Source organism: Cheilinus undulatus, linkage group 1 (genome assembly GCF_018320785.1).
Source record: "Cheilinus undulatus linkage group 1, ASM1832078v1, whole genome shotgun sequence".
Lineage (NCBI taxonomy): Eukaryota > Metazoa > Chordata > Actinopteri > Labriformes > Labridae > Cheilinus > Cheilinus undulatus.
This window is the reverse complement of record NC_054865.1, coordinates 51788208-51803052: the sequence shown is the minus strand read 5'-3', so window position 1 is coordinate 51803052 and position 14845 is coordinate 51788208. Positions and strand designations below refer to the sequence as shown.

General features: G+C 39.7%; 1 protein-coding gene across 1 annotated transcript in view; it reads left to right on the top strand.

Moving 5' to 3' along the window:
- itga11a (integrin, alpha 11a) overlaps positions 1-14845 on the top strand; it is a 92029-nt gene that overhangs the window by 56855 nt on the left and 20329 nt on the right. The window contains exons 12-19 of the mRNA XM_041788880.1: positions 929-1077; positions 2230-2373; positions 8912-9115; positions 11303-11433; positions 11628-11794; positions 13569-13708; positions 14300-14410; positions 14535-14620. Coding sequence (XP_041644814.1) covers positions 929-1077; positions 2230-2373; positions 8912-9115; positions 11303-11433; positions 11628-11794; positions 13569-13708; positions 14300-14410; positions 14535-14620 — 1132 coding nt within the window. The remainder of the gene's footprint in view (positions 1-928; positions 1078-2229; positions 2374-8911; positions 9116-11302; positions 11434-11627; positions 11795-13568; positions 13709-14299; positions 14411-14534; positions 14621-14845) is intronic.

Below are 14845 nucleotides of genomic sequence, written 5' to 3'. Positions count from 1 at the left end.
GTCATGTGGGGAGTAGTTAGCCCCGCCCCCTGGTTGGGTTGGCCCTTCCCGCTTGGAAAAAGGTTACGCCCTCCACACCTGATCCTCCTCTCAGTTGCCAGCTGAGAGGAGGATCAGGAGAGCCACATCCATTAAGCCAAATCCGTGTCCTGAGAGGGGTGGGTCAGGGGTGGAGTCAGACAGCTCATTAACATCTTGAAACAGCTCATTTTGAGCAGGGCTGATACAGAGGGGTTTTAGACATGCAAAAATCCAATATTGGAGTGTTTTCCAGCAACAAACTTCCCAGGCATGTTTTGGGGACCTCTGAGACCAATATAAACCTATCTTAAAGGGATAAAGTATGTGACCTTTAAGACATTGAAGTCAAAATTTACACAAATTTTACTTGTTTTTATTGATAAAATATCACCATATTAGGTCTTCAAACAAGTTTTCATACCAAGAGATCGCTGTATTAGCTACCCATCAAGTGCATTATCATAATATATATTTGACTATAAGCAAATGTAGTTATGACAATCCCAGATCAGACAGAGGCTCACACCCCTCTGAGATCTTAGGCACTCCTCCTATGGGTACCCAGACCCCAGGTTAGAAACCAATAGCCTTGTGGTTAGAGCAGTGTGCCCCACTTACAGAAGCTGTTGCCTTGAAGTGGGTAGCAGAAGTTTAAATCCGGGCTGTGGCTCCTTTCCTGCAAATCATTCCCCGTTCTCTCCCCCAGGTTTCAGCTCTGTCCCCTGTCCTGTCTGAATAAAAGCATTAAAACCCAAAAATAAGACCGAAGTGGTTCTGACTGAAACATGATGCCTTTTTATCTTAAAAGGTTGGAAAGAACAACATCTTTATCTTCCTTCTTCACATGATTGTTGTCTGTAAGTCTAAGAAGGATTAATGTGAGTGCGATTGTGTTTTACATATCCAGGTTACACCGTGACATCTGTGGTGTCTGCCAGAAATGGCCGTCTACTCGTGGCCGGAGCCCCACGGTTTAACCACACCGGCAAAGTCATCATCTTCACTCTGACGAACTCGGGCAACCTCGCCATCCTACACTCCCTGAAAGGACAGCAGGTACAACATCCATTCTTACAAGTATATCACTCAGCAGGTGTTGTATGCTTTGAAATATGCGACTATGCAATTGGATATGTCTTTAAAATGTGATCAGATACTGGTTGTAATGCTGATGATGACAAGCAGCTCACTTTTTTCATGAACATACTGCAAGGCAAGGCAGATTTATTTATACAGCAAGTTTCAAACATAAGCAATCCAATATTCTTTGAATAGTCAGCTTACTGGTACTGGTTTTTGTATTAATATTATTCTCATTTTTATTCATAAATATGTAAAATTGGAGAAAAAAAGTTGGAAAAATACCACAATATGCTATATTTGTCAGTGGAAGAAATTTCTGTGATGTATTTTTATTGCATCCTGTTTTTTAACATAGACTTTAAAGAAAACCAGCTGTGTTGCAGCACTACGGTCCAGATGACATACGTATAACATACTGCAAAGACTGTGCAAGCTGACATAAAGAAAAGCTTGCTGCATGGTTCATCTGTGCCATAAATTGTATAGTGTTTTTATAACTTTTTCACTTTGGTACTTATAGTGTACATCAAAAAATCTGTTCAACTTAAATCCCACTATTTGAGTCAAATTAGGTTTAAAAATATCCATCACTTCAAGAGGAAGTGTCTCTGTACGTTAATGACTGCTACACTCATAACTGGCAGCTCTTCACAGGCTGCAGGCCTGAAGTGATCCTGCAGCAGTTTACATTGTACCTTGTCAGCAGCATTTCATCCAGAACAGCAGATGTTTTTTGCAGAAAACTTTCTTGATCTAACAATTCTTGAGAAAAGCGTTTTTTTATTGGCAGATGTTTCTAATCTGAAAACCAATAGATGATGTTCCATTCATCCACTGACCGATCCAGACGCTCTCTCTGTGAAGCTCTCACAGTCTGAGCATTCATAAAGGCACAAGGACTCCCACCACTGACTTTGACGCAACACATGCCTTCATTTGCTTACAATATTCATGTTCAAAGCCCCTTTGGATAATCAGTAAATCAGTGAACTGAAGCAACATCTGGCTCAACAAACGGTGGAGAAAAGCCAAAGATTCCAGCTTCAGCTGTGATTATTTTTCAGAGGATTAAAGCTGATGAGTTAAAAAAGTTTTCCAATGACTTTGCATGCGTGTCCTCTCCAGATCGGCTCTTATTATGGCAGTGAGATTGCACCTGTTGATATCGATGGAGACGGGATTACTGACAACCTTTTGGTGGCAGCACCCATGTTTTTCAGCGGTGGCTTGGAGAAGGGGAAAGTCTACATCTACAGAGTGACAGAGATGGTGAGTAAATATCAGAAAAAAACTTAAAGAAATAAAGAGAAGCTGGACACATACAGAGATTAATCAGTTCTACATAGAGCAGCCAGCTGCACAGAATCAGGTCAGCACCTGTTCAAACTCCAGTAATACCCAGTAATTTCTAACACACCTCACCAGAAGTGTCTGGTAACACACACCAAACCAAACCAGACACTGCAGCATTCCTGCTCCACAGTTAACACACTGGCATCCTGCAGAAAGAAATTCGACATCTGACCTTGTCCAGATTAAAAGTGGGGATCAATAGCAGGACTCTGCCATGCCAGTGTGCCGACTCCGTCAGATGTGAAAAATGAACTCAACAGGAAAGTATTCTGCCCCTTCAAAACCCATTTCCAGCAAACCATTTGGAGGCGAGAAGTTTCTTTAATAGAAGGAAATTTCCTGGTGTTCCAGGTCTGTCTTGCTCATTGGAATAATAAATGTCTTCAGCTGTTTTGAATCCATTCAGCAGACGAGGTATTTAAATATCTGGTGTTGCTCAAACCACATCACAGGTGGCAGGCCAAGTGTAACAGTCAAAAACAAAACACAAACAGAAAGAAACCCCCTTTTAAAGTGTCTGTCATCGAGACAGCATGGCCATATGTTCAGGGAAATACATTAAAGCGGTGTGGTTGATTCAGGTGTTGCACAAGGTGCTGCACAGTGTTCTGGAAAATTGTTTAAAGTTTGATTCTCTTGTTCAAAAATGTGTCACTGTGGCCACAGGGAATATTATTCATTCATAATGTGATACTATAGACTCCGTTTTATAAGCCTCAGTGCCATTTTCATTGGCACTGAGCATCAGCAGCAGTGCTTGCTGATTTAAAATGACCCTGCTTCAAAAATCTAGATCTTCTTTTTGTCTGCTTGTGGCTAGGATTTCACAAAAAGGTACATTTTGCCTGTTATAAGATAAGATCAACTTTTATTGATCCCCACTGGAGAAATTTGGTTATAACAACAACTCAACTCAACAAGAAAGAGACAGAAAAAGGCGATATTTAACAAAAGTAAGAAATAAAATGTACAAACAATATTTAAGCACAATCAAACCAAAATAAGCAATAATGATAACAATAAAAAAAACAATAACTATGATATTTGGATATTTTTTGGTAAGGAAGTATCACAACATTCCTTTGATAAGTTGTCATGAAACTTACATTTTTTTGTTCTAATCATTAGAGATTATTAATTCAAATTAACCCTGCTCTTCTTTACTCTACTCTACTCAACTTGACTTGACTCTGCTTCACTGCACTCAGCTCGACTCCGTTCGGCTCAGCTTGGCTCGGCTCTACTTGACTGGACTCTACTCATCTCAACTCTACTCCACTTTATGCTGCTTTACTCGACTCAACTCTACTTGACTCCACTCTACTCCACTCTACTCTACTTTACTGGACTCTACTTGACTCAACTCAAGTCTACTTTACTCTACTTTACTTGACTCTACTTGACTCGACTCAAGTCTACTTTACTCTACTTTACACGACTTGACTCGACTCTACTTTACTCAACTTGACTCAACTCGACACTACTCTACTCAACTTTACTCGACTCTACTCAACTCGACTCTGCTCAGCTCGACTCTACTCCACTCTGTTCTACTTGACTCAACTCTACGCTACTTTACTCAACTCTACTCAACTTGACTCTGCTCTACTCTACTCGACTCGTCTCTACTCCACTCTACTCTACTTCACTCGACTCAACTTGACTCTACTTCGCTCTATTTTTACTCCACTCTACTATACTCTATTTAACTTGGCTCAACCCGACTCGACTCGACTTGACTCTACTCTACTCTACTTTACTCTACTTTAATCAACTCGTCTTTACTTGACTCTACTTTACTCTACTTGACTTTACCCAACCCTACTTTTCTTGACTCGTCTCGTCTGGACTCGACTCTAAATGGATTCTATCTCATTGTTTTGGTTGTCTTTCCCATCACTTTTTGTGTTTACTCTCACAGCTCCAAAGGCCTGGTTTTCTAGCCACAGAAGCAAATGTTTAACTGAAGGGGACCAAAATAAAAATGGATCCTAATACCCCGAAGCTCAGTCATAGTTACCATCCAGCAGGAGCAGTATTTAAGATCAAGACAGGGACCAATTTGCCTAAAAGTTAGAACTTTTCTTGAGCTCCTTCCCCATGCTACAGCCATAAAAAGAAAACATTCAACATCTTCACATTAGACTTTAAAATTTTGAAAACTGGAAATAATATTGGAAAATTCTGAAAAGATTAACGATATCAGGTTCTCAAAATACCTGTGCAAATACAAAACGAGATTTTATACCCCTTTAAGACTGTACATAAACAAGGATTTACGTCTGTTTTGAGTATTCATACAAGGGGTCGACCAGTATTGGTTTTAAAGGATTGAATACAGATTATTAGTAGGTCATGAGACCAATATTTGAAACTGCGACAAATTTAAAATGACAAACAAAATGTGTTAATGTGGCAAAAGTAAGTTTACAGGTGAAAAAAATGAACTATTTTAGCCCAAGAGGCAGGCAAGTGAGTTCTGATATCAGGTCACTACTGGAGATTGTAAATACATTGTATGGACACATGCTAATGTGCAGTGACCTGGTATCTGAATGCCCAAATGCTTTTTTAATGTAAACTGTAAACAGGGCCACAGACCAGTGCCTATCCTGCCTTGGTTAGCAGCTAATTAGCTAATAAACTGAGATTTTGTTGTAGTTTGATCCATAAATGACGCCTAACTAGATTAACCAAGAGACTTTATAACTGAGCAGGTCTAGACTGTACTCTTTACAGAGATCCAACATGAATCCACCATGAGTACAGCACTGAAAACTTCAGTTACTAACAGTGGAGAGGAAAATCTTTCTTTTAACAGGCAGAAATCTCAAATAGAACCAGCCTCACGTTGATCAGCAATCTAATGTGATTGTTTGATGTCTTATTAGCAACCATCTGATGAGCAAAAAGTGTGCTGATTCTATAAATTTCTATTAGCTCTATAAATTTTCTGCTCACATATTTTTATGCTACTGTTTGCCTGAAGAAAACCTGTTATTGTAGGTTAAGTACCGCAAGTAAACTGCAAGGTTAAACAACTTTTCCAAAGAAAAAAAGATGAGCCCATCTTCACAGAGCCATTAGCATGGCTGTAAACTCTGTTCACAGCTGTCTATCTCATATTTTCATCCTGTTTCTCAAACATTTTAACACCAGAGAGCTGCCTGGCCTTATCAGGGATCTCTGAGTCGATTTGCTGTGATGAAATCAGATAATATCACTAAAAATTCCTGATAATATAAATAACCAATGACACACTGATAAGGAGCTGCCTTAGCAACAAAACTTTGGTAACAGTCCCTGCAAGCTCAATAAAGTTTGCTGAAGTCTCTCAGCTATTGAAAAATAAAATTCCTTTCACAGAACGAAGTTCCAATTGAAACTTTCTCCTGAGCTCCTGCAGACCGGTTGTGACCCTTCATGGCCTCCTCACAAACCATATGTTTCAAATTTAAACAACTGGATGTATTTTTCCCCATTTCTCTATCAATCTCTCACTTTGTCACACATGCACACATCAGGTAGCCGAGGAGTTAAAGCTACCTTCCTAAATCAACTCCCTTCTCAATTATTCCACTTAAAAAATGTGATCTCATGTTTCGTCTGTCCACCCTGACTTATATTATGAGCCTGGATGCCGAGTGGAGCAATGATACGCATGAATACTGATGGACTAAAGGATTTGGCTCCATTCTGTCCAGTTGCCTTCTCTGAAAAATTTTCCAGGCGGGTAGTTGCTTTCAAAGCTGTGGATTTTTTCCAAGTAACTTTACATTGGCTAAGAATAGAACTTCAAATAAATACACTGAAGCTATACTGCGTTCTCCGGTTCTTTTACAACGCAGAGGTGAAAATTCCTCACTTTTTGGTACCAGATGTTCCAGATTTTTGAGTTCAAAAGGGCAGAATTAAGGGATTATGTGGAAACACGGAAGCTGATCCTAACCTTATCTTTTACTTTGATAAGAGGAACGATAAGGAGAAGGCCTGTTTGTTACTTTTTGCCTGAAAAACAAATTAAACACGAGTAGATGACTCAGGATGGTTTGAGGTCATTGAAATAACAAACCTAGGAGGATGGAGGGCAGCAGTCTCTGCCTCGCTCTTGCTGTGAGACATCATCATAAATGGATGATGGATCATTTGTAGAACAGACCAGACATTTTACTGGGAAGCTGAACTGCTGGAAAGGATCTTCCAATTAAAAAGTATATGAGTGTATATAAAAGAGAATGTCTTCAACTGACTAGAAGTTATGTGCTCTTTTGTTTCCTGTACAGCTGTTGCTCTGCACAGCTTATATATATGAGATAATATTATAAAAGCTCTTTGTGTGCTTATGTATGGCACTTTCTATTTCAAGAATCTCTGTGCTCGCTGATCAAGTTCTTTGTAATTGTACCCCTTTTTAAATGTAATTCTATGAATAATATAGCTGCATTGACATTAAAGGAATAGGTCTGTATTTCTGAAATGAAACTGTGTTAGGTACTTGTTAATCATAAGCTGCAGGAGATGCCGGTCTAAAGAGACTGGCTGGAGAGCCAGCATGGAGCTAAGTCACACAGATATGCAGATGCCACATAATTTAGTCAGTTTTTTTAGAAAAGTCAAGCTTTCAAAGCCTGAAGGCCTAAATAGTTCATCCATAAAACAAAGTGGTTTGAAAGAACAAAAGCCATATTACAAAATAGTACCAAACCGGTAGGGCCATATTCTTTAAAGGGGCAGTGCAGACTGAAATCTCTTGTGGTTAAATGAATTATTATTACTAAGTGCCTTATACCAGTGGTTTCCAACATGGGGGTCGGGACCCCCTGAGGGGTTGCGTGGAACTGAGAGGGGGTCACTAGAAGCCTTAAAAAAATATATGTTTTTAAAATGATTTCAAATTGAATATTTTACTCATCTTATGGGAATAGGTCATCCACAGTTATGATTAATCGATGATATCAATGCATGTGTGTTTTATCAGTAGCATTGGTGCTAGCGTCCTGGTTAATGGTTACTTTATGTTCGAGCTGAAAAGTGGGTCAAACTATTATTGGGTTCTTTTGTTAAAAGTATTTATTTGTGCCACTATTTAACCGCTTTTCCCAACCAATTGTGCATCTATAGTTGCCACTTTTCATCAATTTTTGTACAATTTTCATCCATGTTTGTCTTGTTTTACCCACATTACACCAGTTTTGTCACATGTTAATCTGTTTGCATCCCTTTTTCCCACCAATTTTTGCCAATGTTACATTTTTGTCAATTTTAAACCATTTTAAACCCTTTCTCTGGTCATTTTTTCCACTATTAACCCCCTTCATCACTCTTTACAACCATTTTTGCACATTCCAATCACATTTTGTAGTTTGTAATGCTCATTTTTGCCAGTTTACACACTTTCTTTCACTTTCTGCCTGTTTTTCTGCCTCAGTTAACCAAATTTTGCCAGTCTAAACCATTTTTTCCCACATTGAAATTGATTTCCACCACATTTTCCATCCATTCTTCCCACTTTAAATTTCTGCCTCTTTTTGTTTCTTTTTTCAGCTTTTATCCAATTTTTGCCACTATTTACCCATTTCTGCTACTTTTCAAATCCTTTTTCACTGTCTTTTCCACCTTTTTTTTTTTTTTTTTTTTGCCATTTTAACTCATTTTAGGCATCTATAACTTATTTCAATTCTGTTTTTTAGAAAAGTGCTTCACATTTTTTGTAGTATGTTAGTAGTGCTTCATCAGAGACCTATATTTCTGGTGTGTGGTATCCAAAATTAACAACAAGCACACGCAGAGGACATGACAGAATTTAAAAGGTTTCAAATAGTTGAAATCGTAAGTAGTTAGCGTTTCCCTGAAGATCCGTGTCTGTACTTCTTTGCATCTTTGGTATTTAAGATTGAAGTTACATTTAAAACCTAAACGTTGGATCCAGGTTCTTGAATTCCAGCATTTAGCTTTCTTAAAGCTGCTTGAAGGTCATTGACTCAAACTAAGTCCTACTGAAGTGTGGGTAGGGAATGACGCTTTGGTAATATATCAAAATGTTTTTTTTTTATTTTGTGTTTTTGTTAAATATTTCCTCTCTGACTCTGTTTGCTGGAGTTCATTTTTCGGGGATGAGCAGCTGGATGCTTGCTCTGGGACACCCCATCAGAGCTAATATCTATTGCCTAACATCTGTCTTTAAGTATACAGTCACAAATTCTGGTGTCAAAATGAAATTAAACTATCCCTTAGGGTATGCTTGCTGTCTGATATTTATGAACAGGAAACTAAAGAGAAGAAAATGTATTGAGCTAGCAGAAAGACCTGGCTGCTGGTATAACATACTGTACATAGCTTGCATCACTTACCTTTATGAGCATCCTTTAGGATATTCTTAAAAAAGATAACATATGGACTTTTAGTCATGTGACGTAAGCTTAAGTATCGTTATGTTTCTCTTCATCTCTCTCAGAACCGTTTCATCCTGGAGGGGTCATTGGAAATCCACAATGGAGGTCAGAACGCCCGCTTTGGCTCCTCGCTTGCTCCTGTCCCTGATCTGAATGGTGACGGCTTCAATGACTTGGTGGTGGGAGCGCCGCTGGAGGACGACCACAAAGGAGCCATTTATGTTTTTTTCAGCCAGCAAAACAGAATACTGCGCAAATATAAACAGGTGAGAGATGTGTAAATGCAGAGGGATTTGTATGTTCTTTCCTACCAATTATAATCACATACACCTATTACTGCTCATTACTAGTGGACCATCTGTTTCTTGTTTGAGTTACCAGCTTCCAGATGGCCACTGATGTATGTTCATTTAAGTACAGTTGAAAAAAAGCTACTGGCAGACACTTGAAGCTTTCTCCAAGAAGCTATCGTTGTTTGCTTGAGCAGTTCAGTTTAGTAGTGAGGGCAAACAAAAGTGGACAGGAGGCAAGAGGGAAGACAAAACCATGGAGGAGTCAGTAGCCAATAAGAGACAGCTCCGCGTAATGCAGGGGGTTAATACACACTGAGTGATAAATGAGGGATGATAAGGACCATGTAAATGTTTGCAGAGATGTCCAGAGGCAGTTACTCATCAGGAAGAAAATAAGTCGCTAGAATGAGAAGTTATCAACAGTGAATGATTTCAACCTGCTGCTAAAAAATACATTTCAGCAAACCTTTGGTCCCCATATTAACAGAACAAGTCACTGAAGAGAACTAATAAGCCAGTGGTAAGCTTCCTGCACCTCCTTTGGCTGGAATAACCTCAACCAAGCGTTTACGGTATCTGCTGATCAGACCTGTACGACATTCAGGAGAAATTTTGGACCACTCTTCCTTACAGAGCTGCTTCAGCGTGCCCATATTCTGAGGCTGTCTGGTGTGAATGGCTCTCTTGAGGTCATTCCTCAGCATCTCTGTTGGATTCAGGTCTTGGGTCTGACTGGACTACTCCAAAAGGTGGATTTTCTTTTTTTGCTGTAGTAGATTTACTTCCATGTTTTGAGTCATTGTCCTGCTGCATCATCCAGTCTTCTTCTGAGCTTCAGCTGGCTGACAGCCATTCTGACATTGTCCTGTAGGATATTTAGATAAACTTAGGAATTCATTTTCCCCTCCATGACGGCAAGCGCCCTGAGGCAGCAAAGCAGCCTCAAATCCTGATGCTCCCTCCACCTCACCTCACTGTGGGGATGATGTTCTCATGCTGGTATTGGTACCCTTTTTACGCCATACATAGTGCTTAGTATTCCTACTTAACAATTCAACGTTGGTTTCATACACAAAACAATTTCCCAGTAACAATGTGGAGTGTCAAGGTGCTCCTTGGCAAACTTCAGGCATGCTGCGATTGGGTTTTTTTTTTTTTTTGGAAGTTGAGGCTTCCTCTGTGGTGTCCACTTCACATTAGTCGCCTGGTTTCCAGATATCCAATTAAGAGTCTCTGATCTGACATTTTAGAATAGATTTGAATCCATTTGAAATCCAGTCATTTTTGGTTTGTTTCAAACTTGAAGTTGTGTCGGCATGTGGCAGACGGATGGATGTAAGGACAGATGGATGGATGGACATATGGATGGATGGATGGATGGACAGATGGATGGATGGATGGATGGATGGAAGAATAGTTAGTCAGATGCATGGGTAGGTATGTAAGTACTTTGATAGTCCCAATGGAAATTTATATAGGTTCATAATTGACATTTTATTAGCAATTTTCATTGTAGTCACATGTCTGCTAGTGGTCAAAAAGGCAAAAATAGGCCTTACAGTGTCAGATTATGTTTCACTTGTCATCTCGGACATCTTGCCAAGAGTATGACCACATTTTGTTTTAGCCCTGTCCTGTCTCCAGAGTCTGTCTCTCTTCTGTTCCACAAGTAAAGCTTCCCACTGTGAGCCTATTCACACTTGACCAAAACTCTTGAAAACTTCCTGCTGTGAGGAAAAAAGTGTGAACAAGCGAGATAGGAAATTTCCTGGGTAGGTTAGCCTAAAATTACAGGGTTGTACATGTGAAAATGGCTTGCAGGGATGAATAAGGACTTTGGAAAATTTTAGGGGCAAGGTGCTAGATTAGTTTACTGTACTATGGAGGGAAATGCAGACAGTAATTTTTAAGAGGTATATTTTTAGATTCATGAAGGAAACTTTTATACTAATGAGACTCATGCTCACAGTTGTAACTCTTCAGATTCTCTTTAACACCCTGGCTTTAGATAAGCAAACCATCTATCCCCTGAACTTGCTTGTGAATTTTAATAGCAGGTTTTGCTTGAAAAACTTCTTTATATTTACCACTGTAAATTGTATCCACTGCCTGTGGGATCTGTGAGTACTCAGATTCCTCCTCTGTCTGTCCGTGTCTCAGAGAATAGCTGCAGCAGATCTGGCTCCTGGCCTGCAGTACTTTGGCCGCAGCATCCATGGCACAATGGACATGAACAATGACGGTTTAGTGGACCTGGCAGTGGGCTCTCTTGGTGCTGCTGTTCTCCTCTGGTTTGTATTTCACTCAGAAATTGATACTCTTGTCAGAAACACAGAAGACAGTTCTTCCAGTTATTTCTGTAAAAGTACTTTAATATATTTCCAATTATAGTTTTATACGGGCTCTGAGGAAGAATCATATTTCCTGGACTATCTTTGAGTCTTCAAGTTATTTGGTTGGCTTCAACATTTGTCTGCCCTCACAGGTCCCAGAGCGTTGTCCGAATATACACCAGTGTCAGATTTGAGCCCAGTAAAGTCAACATCTTTGTGAAGGACTGTCAGCGAGGTGGCAAAGACGTGACCTGCATGTCAGCCATTGTGTGTTTCAACATCACTGCCAGGACAGCCATCCCTCCCACACAGGAAATTGGTAAGCCAGAAAAATAATCCACTGCTGTGGAAGCATGTCAGTAAAGTTTCCGAGAGTTTCCCCCCGTCTCCGCCAGATCTTTGGTTTCCTTTATAAAACCGAATCTCATCCTATGGTGAAGCAGATCCTTTGAGTTGGTGCAAATTCTGTCAAATCACAGATCACAGATGACATTTGAAAACAAACTTTAATATGGAGTTTTTATGCTTTAATATTCAACAAAAAGGATATCCTGCCAGCTGTTTGAAAAAATTTATATTTTTGGTCTGCAGTTTGATATAGGTCAGTGGTTCTTGGAGTCATGATACATGACAGAGTCAAATCTGGCTGATTTCAAATCAAAAGCATTCAGTTTTCTAAATGTATATCCTTCATTTCATGGCTCCAATAGACTTCAGTGTGTGGCTTCCCGTAAAAACTGTCATAGCTTCCTCCACTGAGAACGGCGCCAAGGCAGAATGTGTCTTTACAAGCATTATGAGATTCTGATCTCACTGCTGATTCCCTGCCAAAGCGAATACTACTGCCTCCACTGCTGGCATATTTCAGCCACAAAGCTGTTATCAAATGTTCCTTTTGTTGTTTGGTATTTAGAAAGCATGCACAAGTTTATCTGCTTTTTTGCCTCAGAATGAGAGTATTTTCTTCTTGTTTGATGGCGCTGAAAGCGCACACTAAGCCAGCTCCTGCAGACGATCGTGTGCCACTGATAGCAGCCCACCTGCATATAACTGCAGGGTCTCTGTGTTCACAATTTGTTTTAACAGCCCCGGTGACGGGGTTAAGTTTCACTGAGTATCAGGGCGAAGGAAGCAGAGGTGCACTGGAGCGTGTTCTGCATTAACCTCTTGACCCTCTGACATCTTTATCAAATCCATCAGATGTGCCAAAACAGAGCGAAGGAAGAGCAGAGGGAGCTATCTTGTCTGCCATGGTTTCATACAGTTGGAGCACATTTATTTGATTTTCCTCCCATTGTCGTGTCTGCTCTGTAATGCATGGCAGATGTGCTGGTGTTTGTGAGATCGCTGTGGTCTGGTGCATAAAAATGAAACTTTTGTCCATACCAGTCAAGCTAATCTTGTTTATGCAAATCTCTATTTACAGTATTTGAGAGTGGTGTTGACAAAAACAGCCTAACAAGTCATTTTTAAAACTCAAAAGTAAAGGTTTGGGGTAATAAGCTGATGACAAATATTACTGTTGATGCTGGAAATGGCTCTTTGAGCTGTAAAAGTCCAAGGAAGAGAGGCAGCTAAAAAAACATTTTGTGTTCAATTCAAAAGAAGTTTAACATTTCTGTCATAGCTGATTCAGATGATTGTGATGGTGAAATGTGGAGAAAAGCTTCCACTTCTTTATCCATTACCTGCCAAGGTCTTTGTGCCTAGTGCTCAAAAGACTTTACCCACTTTCTAATTCTCGGGTTGACCCAAATCACAATGCATACACAGTCCAGCTTTTGGAGATTTTTCCTCATGCCATGAAAACATGAGGCCATAAATGGAAAATCTCTTAAACAATGTGGTTTGGAAGAAACCCAGAAATGAGCCAAGAGAGTTTGGACTCTTGTATAAGTCGGTCACACATTCGTCATGTATTCAGTCCGGCTATTACTGTGTAGCAGTGCCACTGTGATGTCATTTACCAGAGCCACTTTGACTCCATTTGTCAGTCACTTTGCACCTTTGATCAAAGCAGCATCAACAGAGAGGAATCTTTAATTATACCTCTGAGAAGTGCTTTATTTTTCCTCTTTTCCTTCTTCCACTAGGGATCAAGTACAACGTCTCTATTGCGGAGAGGCGTTTCAATCCTCGGGCCGTACTGGACAACCCGAACAAGCTGCAGCCTCAAAACCTGACGCTTCTTCCTGGAGAGGAAATCTGCGAGCACATCTATTTCCATGTCATGGTGAGGCTCATCACTGTTCCAAATGACACATTTGAGAATGAGATATGCGTTTCCGATGTAGTAATAACTTGAATTAATTGTGGTTGTTCTTGAATAAATCATGCATGAGTAATACTACACTTCAAGGTAAAACTTGTAGAACCTCTGCACTGAAATTAATATATTATTTAAAGATGACAGCTCCTATGCTGGGTTAGCGTTCATGCACAGTAAATTGCATGTTGAATTCTAAGAAAATGTTAAGCATTATTTGGAGGTTATGCCATTTTGGATGCTGTCCTACTTCATTATGAATTCAATTTAATTCTTTCATTTAATAAAAAACAATAAAAAAATGTTGAATTTCAGCAAAACATAATTAAGTCTGCTACTTCGGCCTTAAATGGCATAATTAGTATTGGTCTCCCACATTGGTCAAAGGAAACACATGCAGCATATAAACTGAGATTATAATAAGATGTTTGGGGGATTTCTGCATACCTTAAATTCTTTAAACCTTTTTGAAAGCAACAAAAGGTCAAGTGCCAAAGATTAAGCGCCATGATAGAGAAAATCCACAGGCTAATCTTTAAATATAATGGTTTATAACAGGAGACCACAGACTATGCAAGGCCCATAGTGTTTACTGTACAAGTGGGGCTCCAAGATCCAGATAAAGAGCCAGTCCTGGATGACAGCTGGCCTACTGTTCTGAGGACTGAGGTGAGACACAATCTGATCAATTCAAGATTATCAAAACGCACTTCAAGAAATTACAGTCCGATTATATCATAGTGAGAGAAGATGTGTGGCTTCTGTGACTTATAAAGCTGTTTTCTTTGGCCAGCTGCCCTTCTGGAACGGCTGTGACGAAGATGATCGCTGCATACCGGAACTGGCTTTGCAGAGTATGACCGACCTGATGACACCAAAGTAGGTACACTCATGCACTATTCATCACAGCACACGCTGCAGCACATGCACAAGAATACACAGAATCTAAAATAACTATCACTGCATAGACATATATAGTAGGAATTATGTTGTGGTTTTTTAATATAATGAATCAAAATTTAGATTGTCTATTTATAAAATCAGTTGCCTTTTTAGGTGACTGGGTGGTGCAGATTGTACTTTTTTTTTCTGGTGAGGTTTGTG